Source organism: Glycine soja, chromosome 16, assembly GCF_004193775.1.
Source record: "Glycine soja cultivar W05 chromosome 16, ASM419377v2, whole genome shotgun sequence".
Taxonomy (NCBI): Eukaryota; Viridiplantae; Streptophyta; class Magnoliopsida; order Fabales; family Fabaceae; genus Glycine; species Glycine soja.
Window position 1 is genome coordinate 4,253,945 of NC_041017.1, and position 23,395 is coordinate 4,277,339.

Below are 23,395 nucleotides of genomic sequence, written 5' to 3' on the forward strand. Positions count from 1 at the left end.
TTTTCTCTTATGATTATTTTAAATATGTTTTTAAATTACATATTTAAAAATGATCTATCACACTAACTATCTTACACTTAAATCTTCTATACCAATTAAGTCATTAAGCTTGCAGTTTGTTTCCTAATTATTCATAAAACTGAGTAAATTACAGTCGTTATCTCAAAAGTTATGTAAAATTATATAAATATATCATTCTTTTTTAACCATTATAATATATTTCTTGTAAAGGATGTTAGTGTAATATATAAAGAATATTAATATAGTTTCAAACATTAGGGAGATGTTAGTAAACATATAAGGAAATATTAGTATAATATATAAGGAAGCGTTGGTGCAATGTTTTAAATATAAAAAAGGTTTAATATAAGAATTTAAAAATAAAATAAAATAGTGATATATATAATTTGAAAAAAGCTCACGAAATACAAATGTAATTTGCTCTAAACTTTTCTATTTACTACTTTGAGGTATTGTTTTTCTCCCTGAAAGCAACAGGTACTATATTGTGTTGTTAAGTAAGCAACAGGTACTATTTGATCAAACATTAATTCAAATTCTCATTTTTCTTATTCAATTAGCAAATTTTATATTTTTAAATTCAAAGTTTTTAACCCAACCACCACGTCTTTTCCTATTCTTACATTTAAATATTTTTTTAATTTATACTTCTTTGGATTCAAACTGAATTTTGAAAAACTAGAGCATAGCATTGCACTTCTAGACTAACTAAATACTCGACGCGTTGAAACACTTAATTGAGTACATAATAATTGAGTATGTAACAACGCGTTAATACGAAATTCCGGTTAAATTACATCTACCTATGATATATGAAATCCTATAGGAAAGAAACTAGAAAGTGTAGTACTCGATGCGTTGAAACACGTAATTGAGTACATAATAATACTAACTAATAAACCCATAAGCAAATTATTGAGTACAAACAAATTATGTCACCCTTTATCAAGTGTTTCCGTGGCAGCAAGAAATTTTAGCAAAAAGAGGAAGAAAGGGCAAGAACCCCTTCTGAACCTTCCAATGTTAATCACTTAATCCACAAGGAAGGGTTGTAGGGGAACATTATATACACTAAACTGAACAAAGGTGCACGTGTCCCCAACAAGAGATTTTTTATGTAGCTTCGTGGCTCATATTTGAATGAAGCTTCCCTCATTTTTTTTCCTGGCAAAGACCAACGATGAATTTCATTGTCATTGAAAAAGGACAGAACCAAATGGGTCCCTTGTTGGCTGTTCAATGTTTAAGCCAGATCATGTTTTTTGGCCGTTGAATTTCTTGTATTATAACAATCCAATTAAACACGGCGTGCTCTAGCTGTACTTGAGTTGAACACGTCAACTACTTACACATTTCAACACTTTTGAAACGATGGCATTCATTTTAATTCCATCAAAACCCCTCAATTATTTATTTAATGACTTTAATTCACATTTTTTTTAAAAAACGGATGTATAGTAATTAGTAATGGAATTCATAGGAGCGTTTGTTGTGTCCATTTGAAAACAACACCCACTCTCTTATAATTCTTTATATGCCTTTTGCAACACTCTATCAACATTAAAATAAATAAACAAAACCACTATATATAATCTTCTCTTCACCTTCCACTTCCTCACCCCGGGTTCTGCGAGGTGTGTGGCAAGCCTCGCAGATTCAAGAAACCCATCTCTTAATTTCTTTATTTCCTTTTCAAATATATAGTACTACTACTCCTTTCATTATTTGCTATATTAGTAATATCTCTTTTCACATACTTATATAACTATAGTCATAATCATTATTATTATTAGTATTTAGTTTGAGAAATGGAGGTACATTCTCCCGTTGTGGCCAAGAGATTATGGAATGTGTTGAGGGTAACCTTCTTCATGATAAGGAAGGGTTTGATCTCAAAGAGAAAGATGATCATGGATATGAATTTGATGATGAAGAAAGGGAAGGTGGTGAGAAAATCTCTTAGCAATCTCATGTCTTCACATCACCACCACCACAACCATAAGAGCGTGACACATGGCGGCGGCTTAGGGGTGCATTATGAATTCTCATGTAACAATAGTCCAAATCTAAATTTTTTCAACATGCCAAAGCGCAAGCACCATTTCAACTTCCCCTGCATCCATGCCCCAGAGGTTCTAGAGGAGGAATTAGAAGAACATGATTTTTCATTCGAAGTTGAAAGTGATGTTGTGCCTAATAAGGCTGTGGTCACCGTGCCCAAGACCCCAGAATACATGTACAACTTTCTTGTTGAGAAAAAGAGTCCTCTTCTCTCACCATTCTCTGTGAGGGTCTCCAATTACTCTGCATTGGATGAAAATGAAGACATTGGAAATGACCATGTCGATGATCAGGCTGAGGATTTCATCAGAAGGTTCTATGAACAGCTTAGGACGCAAAGCCCCGTGCAATTCCTCCGTTACCAAGAGATGTAAATTAAGACGAAACAGAAGCATGTAGTTAATTATGATAATAATAATGACCATGCAGTTGTTGATAAATGCTCTACTAGTGCAGAATGCGATCAGTTACATGTTGCAATATTGCAGAGCATTTTTCTTAGAATATTGGTGTCTGAAATTTTGGATTTTGTTGTCCTTGTAAATTGGTGTTGTGCTGTTTATTATCCATAATCGTTTTTGGTAATTGAATATTTTTGTTTCATTCTGTAATTGAGTTGTTTTTTGTTTTATTTGTCACTTTAAAAACCTGAAAAAATATAACTTTTTTAATAAGGACATTTTCGTTAAAGAAAATTATTTTCCCATAATTATTTGTATAATTAGTTTTCTCTAATCAAGAGCATTTTTAAGAGTTTTTCAGATTTTATTAATTGTCAATCACTTTCAATTTATCATTTTTATTCTTAAAATAATATTTTTAAAAATAATCTAATATTAAAAATAACTTTATATTAGAATATAAATTATTTCTTAAAAAATATAAATATAAATTATATATCATAAATCTAAAATATAATTTATAAATTAAAAAAAATATTTACAAATTTTAATTATAATATTTTTATTAAAAGACACAAATTTTAATTATAAATTAAATATGATTTATGCAGCCAACAAATTTTATTTATATAAAAATAAATATTTATCATATGCATTGCAAATCTAAAATCTTAGTAATATTTAGTCGAGGAGTAGTATAAAATTCAATCTATGTAAGTTTTCCTGGTGAGTAACTCAAGGTATAAGGTATACTCAATTACTAATGTTGTGTTCTGTAACAAAGGATATGCGAAACGTTGGTTTGCACGTCTCACCTCTCTGCCATGGTGTTACAACTTACAACGTTGTGGGCATGTAGGTGGGGAACCGTGGAACTTTGGACAACATTTTCTTCTGTGTTTGCCTTTACATAAAACAGTGTTTCAGACATGTGTGACCCCACCTACCAGCTCCTGCATTTTCAACTACCATTAACACTTTGCATTTTGATTTTCATTTATTCACCGCATGTTGTGTTTGGTTTTTTGTCTGCATGCTATCGCTCCTCTCCCTAGGGGTAGCTAATTTTTATAAGTTCCATGTTCAATGGGTGCACATTGGATTTGGATGATCTGTGTGAAAGTATAAAATATGCTAGAAGATGTGGAAGCTAGCTTGCAATTTCGGTGTAGTTGTTATATTGAATTTGGTGTTGATTGCACGTTTGAACTTGTCAATATAGTAACAAGTAAAGAAAAGAATTAAATGGGATAAAATTAATGGTCTCAATTTGGTAGGAAATTGTTTGAGATCCCACCTCCACCAATGCTACTATGAGATTAATGTATACAAGTGGGGGTGGAAAATAATTCTCAGGAGACTTATTTTGTGTAAAGTTGAGTTAGGATACAAATTGAAAGTTAGAAAGTCTAAAAGGATATTAAAACTTATCTTAACAATTATTATTGTTATCAAATTATTTTAGACAATTGTTATTTATATCTCTGCTTTACTAGCGTACCTCCCTTGAGTTTTTATTCCACAATTACCCTCTTCCCCGAACCTTATTTCCGCTTGTGTTAACCTTTCAAAAACGAGTTTCCCGAATGCAATTTCCATAAGTGTTTGGAGCAAGGGAAGCGGTGACTCACAATGCACGCCCCCAATGGTTCTTTCAAAGATGTAAATGGTAATTTGGAAGAGAAGCTTGATGAGCTTTGCTAGCTAATGGGAAAAGAGGATGGTGATCCATCAAATTGTTGGTGTTGGAGTTGGGGCATGGATAAGAGTATTCACTATTATATTGGAGGAGGCTTATACGGTGGCTTAAGAGAAAAAGGTTATGATAAGAATAAGGAGAAGACTTGGAAGAACAGTTGATAGGGGCCCGACTAAGCACTTGTTTGAGGTGATCAATTCGAGGGAGGATGTGTTATGGAAGCTGATTAGGCAATGTGCATATTTGAAGTATGAAGTATGTCGAGGGAAGATGAGGTGATAGTGTCCTTTATGCAGATGAACATGAACATGATTGATACCCCTCTTTGCCCTCTAAGGTAGTGATAAGCCTGATGGAGGCTGTGTGGGATGCTGGCATTATGGTTAATAGCTTACCATCAACAAAAAACTCGTGAGGTATTTGAAGAAATTAATTAGCGAGTATTGTAAAGAGTCAAAGAGAGAATCATAGTGCTTGTCATCATTTCCTTGGAAAAGGGTGTGCAGGTTGAATTGCGGCCTGAACCGTGAATAATAACCACCACTCTAATTATGTTCATTTCATTGTTTATTTTTGTAGTGAATTATATAGTTTGGGTTCTCTTCACTTTAAAGTTTGAAGTTTGTTGTATCCATATATTTTTAGGAGATTTGTTTTTCTTAAAACTCTTAACTTCATTATGTTATAAATTATTTTGTTTTGGCACAATAAATTTTTAAAAAATTTTATTGTTATCCTTTATATGCCTAAAAGTTTCATTTTAATATTTTTTAATTTTTCACTAAAAACATTAATAATTCACTAATTTTGTTAAATTAATTTTTTTGAAATAAAAATTTAAAATAGCAGATACTAAACAAAAACTTCAGTCACGAACAACAACACATCAACACATCCTTCTCCCAACCAAGGAATCAAACAAGTAAGAGTACAAAGTATAGTCTTAATTATTTTTGTGTTTGAATGCAAAAGATTTTTGAAAAATTAAGGAGATGTGTGACAAACAGAGAAATCAGAACAAATAAAGAGAGTTGTAAGTGGTAAGGTGGCAAGAATCTGGGGTCTATGGATGGCGATCGGGTGACAGTGTGTGGATAGTGGTTTATGGGATGGAAGAACGGGATGCGTGATAGTAGAGATATTGGTCGCGCATGGTGACATTAGGGTGGTGTTGGGGTTGCGCTCATCTCGGCCTCCTCAATTGCCCCACCTCACAGTACTTAGCTCCTTCTCCAGATACAAGAAGGCTTATTCGGCCTCCTCAGTTGCGCCACCATCTTGGGCGACAAGAGCAACCACGGCATCTAAAGCAAGGGAATAATTTGGGGGCATGTGAACGACCGGAAGTAGATGAAGGATTGTGAGATGTGATCTAGAACGTTTCCACGCTTTCACGCTGCCCGCACACTCTTCCACTCCATGCCGCCCAGCATCATTGTTCCCAGAACTCTATGGTTGTGTGTGTTCAACATGATGACCACATCGTTTCTCAGATCTAGATCTAGATGTGGAGGCAAGATTTTTCGTTTCTCTTTGTGTTCAATGAGGAAAGGATTGGTTATGTGTGGGGAGTGGTTAAGATAGTGAAAAAAAAAAGAGATTGGCAGAGGTAAGTGTTGGGTAAGAGTAATTTGTATGAAGGTCATGAAAAAATGAATCCCTGGGGATGTTGTGTGTATTGTGTAGGTGAAGGGAGATTAAGGTTCAGTTGAAGATTTGCTCCCACTGGGTGGTGTTGGTTGTGGGATAAATTATACTCATCCCAATTGCCCATCTTTGTATTTGACTTTTAGAAGGTATACCATACCAACAAAGGTTCCTTTCTTTTCTTGGAGATTGCTTTGGGGGAGGTTACCAACAAGATCAACTTTGAATAGAAGAGGAGTAATTTTGCCTAGTTTGTCATGTGCTTTATGAGACAATGAGTTGGAGGTATCGCTCATTTATTTTTAATGTGTGATTTTGCTCATGCTGTTTGGATGGGTGTATATCGGTGGTTGGGCTTTGCTATGGTGCACTAGAATCAAATACATGAACATTATGTTCAACTTGGTTTGTGTTTTAGAGGAAAACGTGTGAAGAATACAAGATTCATTATATAGCATGTGACGTGTTGGAGTTTATGGATTCAACGAAATAACATCATTTCCAATTATAGCAATCTAATATTGCATGTGTTCTGTTTCAGGTTCAGCAATTATCATAGGCTTGGTTTAGGAAGGATTATGCTTGTCGGGAATATCTTTAGCAAATTGGTGTTTTAATCCTATGGAGTGCTTTTGATTTTGATTATGTTATGTTTTTGCTTAACTATTCTGATGGCTTGGAAAAAAAAATTGTTCACTCAAAGAAGAAGATGAACATGGAAAGATGAGTTTTTTTTTGTGGTTTGTAATTTTTGAAATAAAATAAATATAGTGGTGATTTTTAACCGTTACTATGTTAATTAATTATTTTAAAATTTAAATGTTAACAAACACTAAGAAAATTAAAATCTTGCTTAAAAAGATCAAATTTAGTACCACTCAAATTAAGGACTTGTTAATATTTTTTGGAGCATCTGAATACATCTTTAACAATAAGTTAATCCTCTATTAGTGTAATTTAAGCTTTATTTTATAATATTGATAAAAAATATAAAATAAATTTTGACCAAAGTCCAAAACACAAGTCATAAAATTTTGGCAAAATACATTTCATACACATTAGTAATTTTCATTTTATATCCTTTTCACGTCCTTCTTCTTTCTCTTAATTTTTATCTCTCTCAGTTTTCAGAAAATTTTCTTCATACAGAATTTTTCATCCAAAGTTTCAGAAAAGTATAATTAACTTAAAATACATGACATTTACTCGTTATTAGCAAAGATTAACCGTTACAAAATGCTGTAAGAAAAATGGTGCGAGCGCATAGTTTTTTCTTTAGATTCTGTGAAATTTATTAATTCACCCTTAATTAAATTCTACTTAATATTATTTTTCACATACTTTTAATTGTTCAAGTAAAAATCTAGTCTGTATTTTGTTGATAGAAACTGTGTGGAAGTCTAATACACTCTTTTGAACACATATTATATATATATATATATATATATATATATATATATTCCTTGATTAAAATATATTAAGAATCATAATTTTTTATAATTCTCACTTCTTATTTAATAAATTTCTTTACTACTTTTATAATTTTTAATAAATTTTAATTATAATAAAATATATATTTAAAAAAATGTGTTGGCAAATCTCTTATCAATAATTCTCAACTTAGATTCATAAAAATAGATGGTAGGCCTACAAAACAAACCCTCCCCTAGTTGGTCATGTTAGTGGTTGTTTCTGGTTTCTAGCTTGGACAACACTGATTAATTCACCTAATATTTTCATTTGGATTCATGCTTGTTAACAAATGCTTAAAATGAGTCATCTAAATTGGGTCCATTGTGTACCAACTCCCTGTTTTCCCCCTCTAAAAATAAGAAAATATCAAAATGATATAAATATATTTTTTATACATGTAATATCCTCTCTTTTTAGTTTATTATTTTTTTTATTTTACTATCTCATTTTTAAATTTTCTATTAAAAAGGATTAAACTTTTATTTTTTTCGCATTTGTAGTTAATCTAAATCTGTTAAGTGATAATCTAAGGATAAATACCAAAAACAAAAAATTGAAAATGTCAAATAATAAACAATAAAAAATTTAGACAGTAAACTGAAAAGATAATATATTTAAGGGATGAAAAACAAATTTAAGAAAAACATACTTAAGACAAAAACAATAATACCAAAAAAAAACTCCGAGCATTACCAAAAAATTGTTTACAACTAAATTTCCGTACATAAAATTAGAAGAGAAATTAAATAAAAAAAAATACTGTACAGCTACGTGAACACTGTCGTTGTCTCGTTGAGGAAATATACTCTTCAGAAAATATGGGCTGGGCTTCGTACTCTTTGTTAAAGTACATTACCACCTGCGTTTACAATACGGGCCTGGTGGATAGGGATGGGCCTCCGGCCCATAAGGCGAGTAAGCATGCAACACCGGAGGAGGCGGAGGAGGGTATGGATACACCACCGGCGGCGGCGGAGGCGGAGGCGGGTAATAACAATGATACTCTCCATCCGACGGAGTAAAAACAGGTGGCGGAACTGCGGCGGAATAGACGGGAGAACCCACCGGCAACGCAACCGTCGGGTAACAACACGTGTTCTCAATTTGACATGTAGGATATGGATATTGTTGCACCTGATTGGGAGCGCAATCCTCCGGAGGCAGAACCGGGTACCCGGAGATTCTCCCCTCGAGAATCTGCGACGTGTGGGCCCCAATCCCCTTCACGCTGTACGAGAAATGGAAGATCCCGTTGGGCCTACCTTCCCCGGACCTCACCTCGTAGCTCACGAACCTCGCCGCACCGTCGGCGGCGTCGCGGATCAGATCGGCGAGCGGCACGCGGCATTCTCCGACGAGCTTGTCGCCTAAAACGACGCCGTCATGGCGGAACTCGAAGCGGAGAAAGAGATCTGATCCATCGGAATCGCGCGAAGAGTGCGAAAGCCACCACAAATCGAAACGCGCGTGGTGATTCCACTCTGGGTTGCTGCCATCGCCGTCGGGGTCTCGGTCCGTTAACGTTCTCTGCATCTGCCTCTGTTCCGCCGTTAGATCCGTATTGGGATCCTCGCTCTCGATGAAGACGAGCGCGTAAAGGGTGAGTTTTTGGAAGAAGTTGAAGGCGCTTATGTCCTTGCAGGAAATTAGTTTCAGCTCTATGCATTTGGTTTCTGGTTCCATTGGTTTCTGAATTAGGGTTTCGAAGCAGTGTCTTTGGGGATATCGAACGATATTGTTGTAATGAGGAAGAACCGAGAAAACGAACATTTATTGTTCAATTTGTTAACTAGTAGTATCATGTATTGTACCTATACTTCAGAATTAAGGCTTTGATTTGAATGGAAGGTTCTCTCGGTGTTCCATTCACGTTAATTGTGTTTGTCTTTGTGATTATGTTGCCGTGTCTGTTGTCCTGGTATGCACGTAGATTTGTAAAAATATCAATACACTCCCTCCATTTTCTTTTATATGGATTTTTTTTTAATTCTTTTGTTCTCATATACTGTATAAGTAAAATTAAATTATTTTTAACTTATTTAATTAAATTATATTTAAAATATCATTCATTTAATAAAAAATTTGTGTTTAATATTATGTTTCAATAAAAATAATTTATGGAAAATATTTGTTTTTTAATTAAAAATAACATAATTTAATAAAGTTAAATATTTTTTTTGATAAATATGAAATCAGTTTTTTATATATATATAAAAGAGAACGGAAGGGGTACATATTCTTCAGTAAATAATACTCCATTATTTGTGTTTCTTTTCTTTTTCCTATTCCGATTTTGCCCATTTTATTCTCAAGCAAGTAAACCATCTCAGTCTATATTTTTTGCCATTATTTGTGATATAGAATCATTATTTATATGTGTTACTACTTTTTTTTTAAATATATATTATTAAACACTATTGTTCATATGTTATTATTATTTTTAATTTCAAGTGAATTCAGAAAGATAAAGTTATTAATAACATTTATTATATTATTATTACATACTGTGCGGTTATTTTAAATTTATGATATGTAATTATAGATATTTATTACCCTTTTAATGTTTGAATGTATAAGAATAAAAAAATTATAATATCTTATAAATAACGATCACTGTTTTAAAATAATAATAATAATAATATTAGTATTATTATTATTATTATTATTAGGGTAACCTCAAGTAAGATTATTAAATTAAAGTTCAAGTTTTAGGTCCACCAACAAACGATCATTTGCCATTAGTTTTTATAAAAGAAAAACAAAAAAAAACATATATTGACAAAATGTCACATATCTTTGCAAAAAAATTCAATATATTTTTGGTCCTAACTAAAAAATTATGAGTGTCTCCTAACCATTGGATCAAAAATTAATTCCACTTACTATGTGTAATTATCGTCCGTCCAAGAAAATTTTATATGCGTCAATCCTTTGAGTTCAAGATCAAACATATAAATCTATTATTTAAAATAAAAAAATTCTTAAAAAAATTAAGTTTCACTTATTATTAGACCGATCCTAATTATCATTATTGTTGTCATTTTTTCTGAATTATTATTGTTGTCTTCATCATCATCTTATTTGTATATATTTTTATATTAAACTGAATCAATGTTATAGATTATGAACTATTTAATTAATCAATTTAATGTATTACTATTGTAAATTGAAGATATAATACATAAGTTAAATTATTTTATTTTTTGTGCTCAAGAAGAGAAAAACTAAAATATATACATTATTTATAGCATAGTAATAAAAGAAAACAAAAAGAAAACACAAGAAAAGATTAAACAATAATGACCAAAACATAAAATAAAATAACGGTAGAATAAAAATCGAAAAGAAAATAGGCACATAGTGATACATACCTAGATAAAAGAAATAATAAAATGCAAAGATAAGTTGTTATATAATGATCAAGTAGTGTGTTGATTTCTAATCCTTACTTCAAAACTAAAGAAAAACATAAGATTCACTATTTTTTATTGATGATTAGTTGTTAATGTTATTCTATTGAGATGTTATAGTATTTAACTAGAGGTTGAGTTTCCCCTAAAAAAAACTAGAGGTTGAATTAGAGAAGAAAAAAATTATATAAAGGCTAATAAATTTATAATTATTGATAACGTAAAATAATTTCATATTCGTAATAAGTCAAAAATAAAAGTTATCTTACTCATTTGAGAATTGTGAATCAAATAAGAAATTCAATACTGATAGAGGAAATTGAATAACCTAATATTTAAGATGGTCAATCATTTATTAAGTAAAACATCTTTGACATAAAGTACTATTTATGCTCAACTCTTTTGTGATTTTCTTACTAAGTACAGGAAATAAAGGTAAAAAGCATAACACAAGTAGCACTAATCATAGAAAGGTTTTGGTAAAAAGGATAAAAAGGAAATATAAAAAGGAAATTCCAAGATTAAATGATAACATGTCCCACTTGCAACATAGAATGTAGAAATGGAAACAAGCTAGCCTATTACTCTATCCCCTCTTTTTGTTGTCATTGGTAAAATGAATCAAATTGGTGTTGTTGCATTTGGGGCACTTGATTTCACCCTTATTGATCATCATATACATAAGGCAGTGAGAGCAACCAACTACTACAGAAATGACTTCATGGTTGTTGTTGTTGCCATCTTGGTTGATATCATTGGACCCACATGAGCTTTGTGGTGATGTTGGTGACACCACTGTTGATCGAGTTGGAGAGCTTTTGTTTTTGTCAGTCATGGTTTTGCCTGTCCTTTTTGCTAAATTAGGCTACCCGTTTTGACTCAAATTGTTAGATAAAAGAAACACAAAAAATTCCAATTAAGAAAAAAAAAAAAAAGTAAGGTGGGTATCCATGTACCTTAAAAGGCTTGAAAGAGCAAGGATTGGATGGATCGTTTAAAGGAAAATGGCATAACAAGCTCCAACACCAACCAATTGATTTGTGTTGAGGGACTGGACCTTAGGCCCCATTTTATATTATTTCTTGAGGATTCGTATTGATTGAATAAACCAAACTTTCAATTCAATATTTAAGATTGTTGACTTGACTAGGCAACTATTTATTAAGTATAACCTTCGTGCAACTAAATGACCTTATTAAATTTTTTTATCCCTCATTAAGACACCATGACCGTCATATCATATCATATCTTGTCAGTTATCAAATCAACCTATTAAACTCACATAGATAATAGCGCAAGTTCATTCAAATATTCTACACTCAAAAGACTTAGAATGCTCCAACTAGCATGAAGAATCAATATTTGAAAGGCTTAATTGCAAAATTTTTACCACCCAACTTTCATTATTTTACGAATTCTACTACTCAAGTTTTATTTTCGTGAATTTTACCTCCAAAGTTTTTAATTTTTGCACATCTTAACACTATTGATGTGTCACTAACAAAGTTAAAGATAAAACAAAATGACATCATTTTGTTGAGGGACAGATGGAGAAGGGGGCGGGCAGGGGCCTGAGCCCCCCTCCCTTGGCACTTTTGATGTACATAGACATATATTTTTAAGTTAATTAATTATTTGTGTTATTATTTCAATAATTATAATAACCATTAAAGTTAGTTAGTATAAAATTAGTGGTTTGTTTTTATTATTGTAAGGATAAATAATCATTTTCATCTCTAAATGTGTAAAACGTTGACAAATTCGTCCCCGAAAGATGAAAAATCAAATTTTAGTCCCTGAAAGTGGAAAAAATATGACCAATTCATTATTTCGTTAACTTCCGTCCGTTACTTTGAATGAAAGAACTTACATGACACATTCAAGGATGAGTTTGTCAGTGTTCTACACATTCAGGGACAAAAATAGCTATTTACCCTAAATATAATTCAATCTTTATCTTTCTCCTTTTTTTAATCGTTGCAAACATAACATTACAATAAGTACTTAAAAAAATAGGAAAACAAGCATAAGTTTGGTTTAATCAATTGAAAGTTTGATTTGAGAAAATTTGAGAAAAGAGAAAGAGTTTTTGAAAGTTTTCGAGTTCTTAGATGATTGTTTGCAAAAGCACAAATACTTTTGAAAGTTCAAAAACTTCAGGAACTTCTCTAAGTGTTCGAGTTTGCCTTTATAGTTTTTCAAAAAGAAGGAGAGAGATTGATGTAATGGCTCAAATCTTATTAAATATTTTCAAAAATTGCTTTTCAATCATGACAAAAAGTACGATGCACACTTCTCAATAAAAACTAAAACATTTTTGTCTTTGTGAACATGTTCTCCCATTTGTATGTACACTTCAACAAACATTAACATATTAATGATAAGAAAATAAGACATCGATATGTGATATTGTCTGAAAAGAAAGTCTCATTAATCTAATAAACTTGCAATATTTAAATCCTTATACATATGAAACATTCTTCAAACAAAGACCTAGTAAAGATATCAACCCATTGATTATCTGTGTCTACGGATTTTATATCAAAAATACTTTTTTACACATAATCACGAATAGAATGATATCTTATCTCAATATACTTAACCTTTGAATGTTGTATGGGATTTTTAGAAAGGTTGATTGCACTAGTGTCATCACAATATATTAGGATATTGTTTTCAAAACTAGAATAATGTTTCAGTTGATACTTTAACCATAGTAGTTGTGAGCAACAACTTGCAGCAAACACATACTCAGCCTCAAATGTAAATAAAGCAATGGAGTTTTGTTTCTTGTTTGCCCAAGATATAAGACAAGGTCCAAGATAGCGACATCCTCCATTAGTGCTATTTCTTTCTACTATGTCTCCAACATAGCCTGCATCATAGTATCGTACTAACCTACAATTTTGATTTTTCTTATAGAACAAACACTAGTTAGTGGTATCTACTAGATAACGTTTGATCCTTTTCACAACTTTCAAATGTGATTCACAAGGTCAAACTGAAATCTAGCACACAAACATACACTATGCATAATATCAAGTCTACTAGCAGTCAAATACATAAGAGATCCAATTATACCTTTGTAGATCGATCTACTGGTTTACTTGATTCGTATTTGCTCAAGGGATTGGAAGCATGCATTGGAGTTTTCATAGGCTTAGCATTTTCCATTTTAAACTTCTTCAAAAGCTCCTTAGTGTATTTCTGTTGGTGGATATAGATACCATTTATTGTCTTGCTTGATCTAAAGCCCTAGAAAGAACTTTAGTTCTCTCATCATGCTTATTTCAAACTCACTCTTCATTAGATTAGAGAAATTTGTGCACAAAGATTCATTAGTTGCTCCAAAGATAATATCATCAACATATATTTGAACTATAATGAAATCCTTGCCAACTTTTCTTCTAAAAAGAGTTACATTTACCTTGCCTCTCATAAAATCATTTTCTAAAAGAAAATAACTCAATTTGTCATACCAAGCATATGGTGTCTGTTTTAGATCATACAGAGCCTTCTGGAGTTTGAAAACATGGTATGGAAATGTATGATCTTCAAAGCCAGGAGGTTGTTTGACATACACTTCTGCTTCAATCAAGCCATTCAAAAATTCACTTTTGACATCTATTTTAAAAAGCTTTATGTTTTTATGAGCAACAAAGGAAAGCATGATTCATATAGCTTCAAGTCTAGCAATAAGAGTAAAGGTTTCAGTGAAATCAATACCATCTTGCTAGTTATAACCTTGAGTACTAACCTAGCTTTGTTTCTTACCATATTTCCTTTCTTATCTAGTTTATTTTTTAATGTCCATCTTGTTCCAATGATATTTTTGTTTTAAGGCTTGGGAACATGAGTCCAAATGTTGTTTATGGTAAATTGATGAAGGATTTTTTCCATGACAATAATCCATTTGTCATCTATAAGGGCTTCATCCATGGTCATGGGCTTTATTTCAGACACAAAATCACATGAAGCAAGATATTTGAATGATGATTTAGTTTTTACTCCTTCAATATAATCTCCAATGATATGACCTTTTGGATGATAGTGGACAAACATCTAGTCCTTCGTCTGTGGTTGATGCTTTGAAGATTTTTTAGTTTGAGAAAGAATTTCATCAAATTGTTTGATTTTTCTTTCTAAATCTTGAATATTTATGTCTACAGAAGTTTTGAAACTTTATTTTCTTCTTCATCATTTATTTGAAATTTTTGTACATGAGGGTCATCTCATCATTTATGGATCCATCATAGTTATTTGATCCATCAGATTCTTGCATTAGTACTTTAAGAGCCTTACACAAACTCTTATTTTCTTTTCTTCTAAAGCATGTCTCTTCAAATTTGAGGGCAGCGAAATTATTCTTTTGTAGATGCTCCTTGCTTTGAATGTGAACTTCATGGACTCTTAGAATGCCCAATAGCTCATCCCATGCAAGATTTTTCATATCTCTTACTTCTTGAATGCATGTGGTCTTTAGTTCCCACACATTGGGAAAGTTGTCCAACACCTTTAAGTGTATCCGGGCCTTGGATTACATTTGTCCAAGAGCTTCTAGTTTGTTTAGAAGAACTTAAAGTCTTCTAAACATATCATCCACGGACTTTCCATCCTTCACGATGAACCTTTCAAAATGTTTGGTCAGAGTTGCGGCCTTTCTCAGTTTGACATCATCAGTGCCTTCATAGTTTATGCTTAATGAGTCTCAAGTCTCTTTGGCAGTTCTCAGTCTACATATCTTGTTGTACTCAGTTTTTGATAAGGCACATGTCATATGGTATCTAACTTTTGTGTTGAGCTATATAATGGCCAAATCGTCACCAATCCATTCAACTTTAGGTTTGGGAATAGGAATATCCCCATTAGTGATGATAAGCCAAATTCTATAATGGGTGGACTTGATGTACATTTCCATTCCATCCTTCCAATAAGGATAGTCTTCTCCAACGAAGCCTAGTGGCCCTTTGAGAGATGCTTCCTCAATGATGAATTGACGTTCAAGGCTTGCCATCTGGATCTTTTCCTTTAAACATTTATAAGTGCTCAACCCTTAGAGGTTGAGCTCTGATACCAAACTATAGAAGCAAATAACACACAAAGAAGGGTTGAATTGTGTTAAATTTTTAACTTTTCTTCTATCAAAAACACATTTATTGTCTGATGTAGATTTTACTAGAAAAAAATCTTTTAAGAAAAGCTCTATCAAACGATGGACAAATTGTTTTCTTAACATATATAAGAACAAAAAACAAATTTGAACCATTTGTTAGTAAACACAAAGAAAAGCAGTAAAGAATAACACAAGAACTTATATTGGTTCATCCTTACCTCGAGACTACGTTAAGCTCTTAGCAACCCAATAAGTTTCCACTAACTTATCAAAAGTTACAAAGTATTCTTCACTATCATTTTTGGCTCTTACAAAGACAGGCTCTACCTCAAGCTTGACTTAACTCAATATTTTTTTCCTATCAAGTCACTACTAGCTCTAATCAAATCAATAAGATTTGTTGAAAGTTTGTACAATGACTAATATGAGACTGTCTTACAAGTAGATATCTTTCTCAACACGTTAGTCTTTTGTCTCAAGGTTTACACGGTGTTTCGAGAGTTTAGTATTTATACAAAGATTTACAAAAAGAATGAAATAATGTTTTCGCGTAAGTTGGTTCGTGTTTTGTTTCCTCAAATCTTCTTCTATTCATAACTTTCATCTTCAAGTATATGTTGTCTCTCAACAGGTGAATTCTTCACTTTGTTCTTTGTCTGAAGTCTTAAGGTCATTGCACGTCTTTTCTTCATACAAAGTTCACAGAGGGGAACACCTCACGTCTTTTCTTCATACAAAGTTCACAGAGGGGAACACCTCTTCTAGAATGGGAACTGAATTTTGTTTTGTTGTTGTTGGGATTATGGATTAATAGATTGTTGTTTAACATCAACAAATGGTTTTTTTTATTGATTTTTTTATTTATGGTTCTTTCTATGATTTTTTATTTTTGCTTATGTTTGATTGTGCTCTTCTCACATGTGGGAAATTTTCTGGGCGTTGGATTCAAGGTTTGAGGAATTCTACATCGTTTATAATTATAACCAATGTAGAATAGGTTATTCTTCATTGGTTCTAATTTTAACCGATCTAAAAATGTTGCAATAGGTACAAATGTAGGTTCGGATAAACCAAACTTATGTTTGGCAAAAAAAAAACATATTTAATTTTTTAGGACAATAAAGCAGACAAAAAATTTACATGAACAAATTCCGAACATTTCAATATTTGTAGGGACAAAAATATATTTTAGCCTAAATATATTATTTTTCATACTAATATATATATATATATATATATATATATATATATATACTCCCTCTAGTCTCAAATATAGAGAGAAGAAAACCTTTTTCTTGATCTCAAATATTATAAATTTCAACGAATTTTATTTTATTTATTGTTACTATCTCTAAAATACCCCTTATTTCATTGATGTGCTAGTTTAATGACTTTTTCTTATTCTTAACACCAAGTTCCAATAAAGGGTAAGTTGGAGAAAAAAAAACTATTTCTAAGTTGAAATTGATGTAATTAAATGTGATTAATTAACTTTTTTGGTTAACATGACATTTTTTTTTCTTCTTATATTTGAGATCAGATGAAGTATATAGAGACACAATTATAAGAATGTTAATACACACATATCATTTTTTTTAGTATAAGTGTATTAACAACCAACACCATAAATATTTGGACAGAAAAATCATTAAACTCTTTTGTGTTATGAAGTTTAATGTAAGAATATTATAATAATTTACGATTCAATTTTAAAATAATCTTTACCCTCTTCTATTTTATCTTTATCGATATTAAATTTTTAAACACTCTTATATTTCCTTTTTCGTAAACATTAAATTGTCAACCATCTTTTCTCTCTCATAAACATTAAATTAGATTGTATAATTATTTTAAAAAATATGTGTGACTGATTCAAATTTATTTAATAAAATAATAATATTTTTTATATTTAAATGAATTTGAAAAAATAACTATTTTTTCAAAAACAATTTATTGTAAAAATTAATGATAAATTATGTTGTTTTTCTAATGTTAATGAAACAATTTATAACATTCTAATCTCATAATGATTTTTTTATGAACAATATTTTTGTAATGTTAATGAAACAATTATTTTTATTATTTTTTTTAACAAAAGTAATCATTTTTTTAAAGAAATTACGTCATCATTTTTTATATTTCTTTATGGTGTATTATATAAAAGTTAACAATTTCATATTAATTTGATTTATTTACCCTCATTATGTTCCTAAAATTATAAAAAATACTAAAAATTAATATTTATTTATTTATTTTTATAATACAAATTTTTCATAATACTATGATGATAGATGAGATTGGAGAAATGTTGATAATTTAATGTTTGAGAGAGGAAAGATGAGGGTGTCTGATAACTATTATTTATAGGTATATTTTGGAATTAAATTATATAGAAATTGGTAATTTTTCTAACCTATTTTTTCATTTTTTGTGCAGAAAATATTAAAAATTGATGAATTTTTTATGTTTAATAAGTAAAGTAAAGCCTAAAAGAACAAATTTGAAATCTGAAAAAGCACGCTTAGCGCGTTCCAGGCGCTCAATGCGAGACACCAACTTAGCGAGAATGACACGCTTAGCGGCAGAAAACAAAACTAATTTAGGAAAATAAGACTAATTTATGAAAACAGACTAATTCAGGAAATTGAAAATGCGCTTAGCTTGAGACACGTGCTAAGCGCAAATACTGTCATACTCGCTAAGCATAGAAGCGCGCTTAGCGCGAATGTTACATAAAAATTAAGTTGATCTACACCTATAAAAGAAGGAGAGAGAATAAGGAAAAACACACAGAAATTAATTTCAAGAGAATATAATTCCTTATAGAAGGTAAATGATAAAAGAAGGGGAAACAATTATTATGAGTCATTCTTTCTCCATTCCTTTTGTTAAATTCTCATTTACTAAATATTCTCCTCTTGTAATTGGAAGATCTCTTATAATAGTTAGAGGCTAAACCTCTCCTTGTGAGGAACTTGAAAGTCAACTACTTTTGATGTAATTTCTCTTTCTATCTATTTAAAAATATTACTTTTGCATTATCATTTATTGTGCTTAATATTATTGTTTGTGGCTTGATCACCCATTTGCATGGTAAGTTTTAGGGATAGCGTTGGAAAATGTTATTTTCTAATAGAATTGGAAAATGGTATCTAAAAAAGTCATCAATAGAGATTGTTTGATTTTGTTTATCTTGATATACATATCTATTCTTAATGCAATTTATTATTTTATCTCTCCGAAGGAATTTGGGAAGAAAGGTAGATAAGTTAGGCTCTTTCACTCGAGGGATATTGGTTAGAATATATAAGTAGATACATGTATAAATTAGAATAATCATAAATAGAGAAAATTCATTAATATTATATCAAGAGTATCTCTAGTAGGTTAAGTTTCCAACATCTCATCTTCTGTATTTAACTTCTATAAAAAAAATTGGTTTTTCTTATTTTTTTTAATTAATTTAAATTTATGTTTAATTTCTTCTCTTGTTTATTTTAATTTAATTTTCTATCAATTTAAATTATTGTTTTCTACAACATTTTTCAAATCTTTTTCTTAATTAAATATTCATCTATCTAAGTACAAACAAAGTTCTTGTGAATTCAACACTCGAACTTCCATTTTTGAGACAAATTATTGTACTTGTCAATCAATTAATAGTGTCTAAAACTTTAATGTTCATAGAGATGAAAGAAATGAGAAAATTAATTATTTTAAAATTAAATCATAAATTATTAATGAAGAATGATATATTTAATGAATATTTATGAAATGTAATAAATATTTAGTCACGGTAATATTTAAATATATTTAATAAAAAATTATTAAATGTAACAAATTTATGTTATTTAATATTATAATATTTAATAATATGGTTTTTTAGAATTTAATACTATAAAAAATTATATGGTAAAATATGCTTTAAAAAATAATTTTTATACAATAGTAAAAATAATAAGTACTTTAATTCATGTATGTTTAGGTCTTAAGTTTACTTAAATAGCATGGATCATATTATTACCAAAACAAAATCATATTATTAAATATTGTACTGTATTAAAAAAATGACACAATTTTATTAGATGCAATAGATGTTTATTAAATGTAGCAATAAATATCACATTAACTAAATAAAATATATTTATTAGATTTAATAAATATTTATGAAATATATTAATTTTCATACCAATGTAATAAATTTATTAGATTTTTGTGTGAACATAAATTTATTAGATTTAATACACACAATGAGAGAGATAATATGAAAAGTCAAATTTCATTAATACAATAGAAAATATATTTTTATTAATACTACATTAATAATACTGAATAAGATATATTTAATGAACATTTATTGAATGCAATAAATATAATAAAGTTAATGTTATTTAATTTTTTAAATTAATGAATTGAATATTTATTACTATAATTAATAAACATTTATTACATTTAATAAATTTATGTTATTTTATAAATATAGTATTTAATAATACAATTTTGTTTTGGCACAATTTAATATGATCAAGTATATATTATGAAAAGATAAAGTTTATTAAATTTAATAAATATAGTATTTAGTGATATTATTCAATAATTACAATGTTTTATACAATAATATATATATATATATATATATATATATATATCATTAAATACTATATTTATTATATTTAATAAACTTTATCTTTTCATAATATATACCTCAATAGCATTGATCATATTAAATTGTGCCAAAACAAAATTGTATTATTAAATACTATATTTGTAAAATAACATAAATTTATTAAAAGTAATAAATATTCAATTCATTAATTAAAAAAATTGAATTACATTAACTTTATTATATTTATTGCATTCAATAAATGTTCATTAAAATATTTTATTTAGTATTATTAATGTAGTATTAATAAAAATATTTTTGTATTGTATTAATGAAATTTGACTTTTCATATTTTCTCTCTCATTGTGTGTGTATTAAATCTAATAAATTTATATTAACAAAAAAACTACTAAATTTATTACATTAGTATGAAAATTAATATATTTCTTAAATATTTATTAAATCTACTAAATATATTTTATTTAATTAATTAGATATTTATTGCTACATTTATTAAATGTAAAAAATACAGTATTTAATGATATTATTCAATAATTACAATGTTTTATACAATAATATATATATATATATATATATCATTAAATACTATATTTTTTATATTTTGTAAACTTTATCTTTTCAAAATACATACCTCAATAACATTGATCATATTAAATTGTGCCAAAACAAAATTCTATTATTAAATAATATATTTATTAAATAAGATAAATTTATTAGATATAATAAATGTGTATTAAATATAGTAATAAATATTCAATTCATTAATTTGAAATATTAAATAACGTTAAATGTATTATATTTTTTACATTCATTAAATGTTCATTAAATATAACTTATTTAGTACTATTAATATTGCATTTATAAAAATATTTTTTGTATTGTATTAATGAAATTTGACTTTTCATAATCTCTCTCATAGACATTGTGTGTGTTAAATATAATAAATTTATTAAATGGGTGTGAAAAATAATATATTTAATGAATATTTATGAAATGTAATAAATATGTTATTTAGTGACTGTAATATTTAAATATATTTGATAAAAATTTGTTAAATTTAATAAATCTGTTATTTAATATTATAATATTTAATAATATGATTTTTTTGAATTTAATAGTATTAAAATCAATTTCTATTGTAAAATATGCTTTAAAAATGATTTTTTTTACAATAATAAAAATAATTACTTTAATTCATGTATGTTTAGGCATTAAATTTACTTCAACAGCATCCATCATATTATTACCAAAACAAAATAATATTATTAAATATTATACTGTATTAAAAAATAACACAAATTTATGAGATGCAATAGATGTTTATTAAATGTAGCAATAAATATCACATTAACTAAATAAAATATATTTAGTAAATTTAATAAATATTTATTAAATATATTAATTTTCATACCAATTTAATAAATTTATTAGATTTTTTTGTGAATATAAATTTATTAGATTTAATACACACAGTGAGAGATAATATGAAAAGTCGAATTTCATTAATACAATATAATTTTTTTATTTATACTACTTTAATAGTACTAAATAAGATATACTTAATCAACATTTATTGAATGTAATAAATATAATAAAGTTAATGTTATTTAATTTTTTTAATTAATGAATTGAATATTTAGTACTATATTTAATAAACATTTATTACATATAATAAACTTATGTTATTTTATAAATATAGTATTTAATAATACAATTTTGTTTTGGTACAGTTTTATTAAATTTAGTAAATATAGTATTTAATGATATTATTTAATAATCTGAGTCTTTCATTCTTTTTAATTATAATCTAAGGATTAAATCAAATTTTCTCATTTCTCATTTGAAACATTCTCACATATATTTAGTATAATTAATAAATATTTATTAAACATATTAATTTTCATACCGATTTAATAAACACACACAATGAGAAGGAGAAATATTATGAAAAGTCAAAATTCATCAATACAATACATAAAATATTTTTATAAATACTACATTAATAATACTAAATAAGATATATTTAATGAACATTAAAAAAATGTAATAAATTTAACGTTAATTAATTTTTTTATTTAATGAATTGAATATTTATTACTATATTTAGTAAACATTTATTACATCTAATAAATTTATGTTATTTAGTAAATATAGTAGTTAATACAATTTTTTTGGAACAATTTAATATGATCAATGCTATTGAAGTAAATTTAATACATATGTCTATAAATTAAAATACTTATTATTTTCTTTATTTTATAAAAAATGATATAATATTAAATAACACATTTATTAGCCTTCAACAAAAATAGATTTATTAGATTTAATAAATTTTTATAAAATATAGTATTAATTATTTCATATTTTGAACTAAATATTTAATTCACATTAAATAAAATAGATTTACTAATTTAATAAATGTTGTCAAGTTTATAACTTTTCATACCAATCTACAAGTACGGTGCAAGAAAAAAGAAGAAAGGTATTCGTCTACTTACCCACCAAAGCCACATGATCTCCTATGTTGTACGAGTATAGTTTTGTTGAAGAAAAAGATTCGGAATAACCCCCTCTAATAAAGTCATTGAAGGGGATACGAACAGGCAAGTGACAGAAAAGAGTAAGGGTGTTCTTTAGGCCAAGGTCCTATGAAGACTTAACCATGCTTCTGCTAGGACACAAGATGGTGGATTGCATAAAAGAACCTATAACTAGAGGACAAGCTCTCACTAAAATCTAAAACTAGAGAGGAACCAAAAGAAGATTCCTTAATCCGTCAAACTCCCCAGATCTCAAACTAGAGATCCCAAAATCCATAAAAACTACCACGTACATGAGAAAGTATCCGGTCTTTGGACTCAGAGAAGGAGAAAAGAAAGGGCTCGACACTTGATTATAATAGCTATATAAGGTGTACAAAGTTGACAAACAGAAAGGGGTACTAAT

At 28.6% G+C, this 23,395-nt stretch overlaps 2 protein-coding genes and 1 long non-coding RNA gene across 3 annotated transcripts; 1 reads left to right on the forward strand and 2 right to left on the reverse strand.

Annotated features, from left to right (window-relative positions):
• The first annotated feature begins 1,621 nt into the window (after positions 1-1,621).
• On the forward strand, positions 1,622-2,685 carry LOC114389727. The gene has a single exon (XM_028350476.1). The coding sequence runs from the start codon at positions 1,830-1,832 to the stop codon at positions 2,454-2,456; it is 627 nt and encodes a 208-aa protein (XP_028206277.1). The 5' UTR covers positions 1,622-1,829; the 3' UTR covers positions 2,457-2,685.
• A 5,469-nt stretch (positions 2,686-8,154) lies between these two features.
• LOC114391081 (protein SRC2 homolog) lies at positions 8,155-8,985 on the reverse strand. The gene has a single exon (XM_028352070.1). It carries the CDS (start codon positions 8,983-8,985, stop codon positions 8,155-8,157), a length of 831 nt encoding a protein of 276 aa, XP_028207871.1.
• Positions 8,986-11,157: 2,172 nt separating this feature from the next.
• On the reverse strand, positions 11,158-11,804 carry LOC114389336. Its single transcript, XR_003661751.1, has 2 exons — positions 11,669-11,804; positions 11,158-11,577 (listed from the first exon to the last, which is right to left on the reverse strand). It is a non-coding gene; the product is annotated as an uncharacterized LOC114389336 (long non-coding RNA).
• Between the last annotated feature and the right edge of the window lie 11,591 nt (positions 11,805-23,395).

Coding starts and splice junctions, on each gene's coding strand:
- LOC114389727 (XM_028350476.1), top strand. CDS start 1,830: ATGGAGGTACATTCTCCCGTTGTGGCCAAGAGATTATGGAATGTGTTG.
- LOC114391081 (XM_028352070.1), bottom strand. CDS start 8,985: ATGGAACCAGAAACCAAATGCATAGAGCTGAAACTAATTTCCTGCAAG.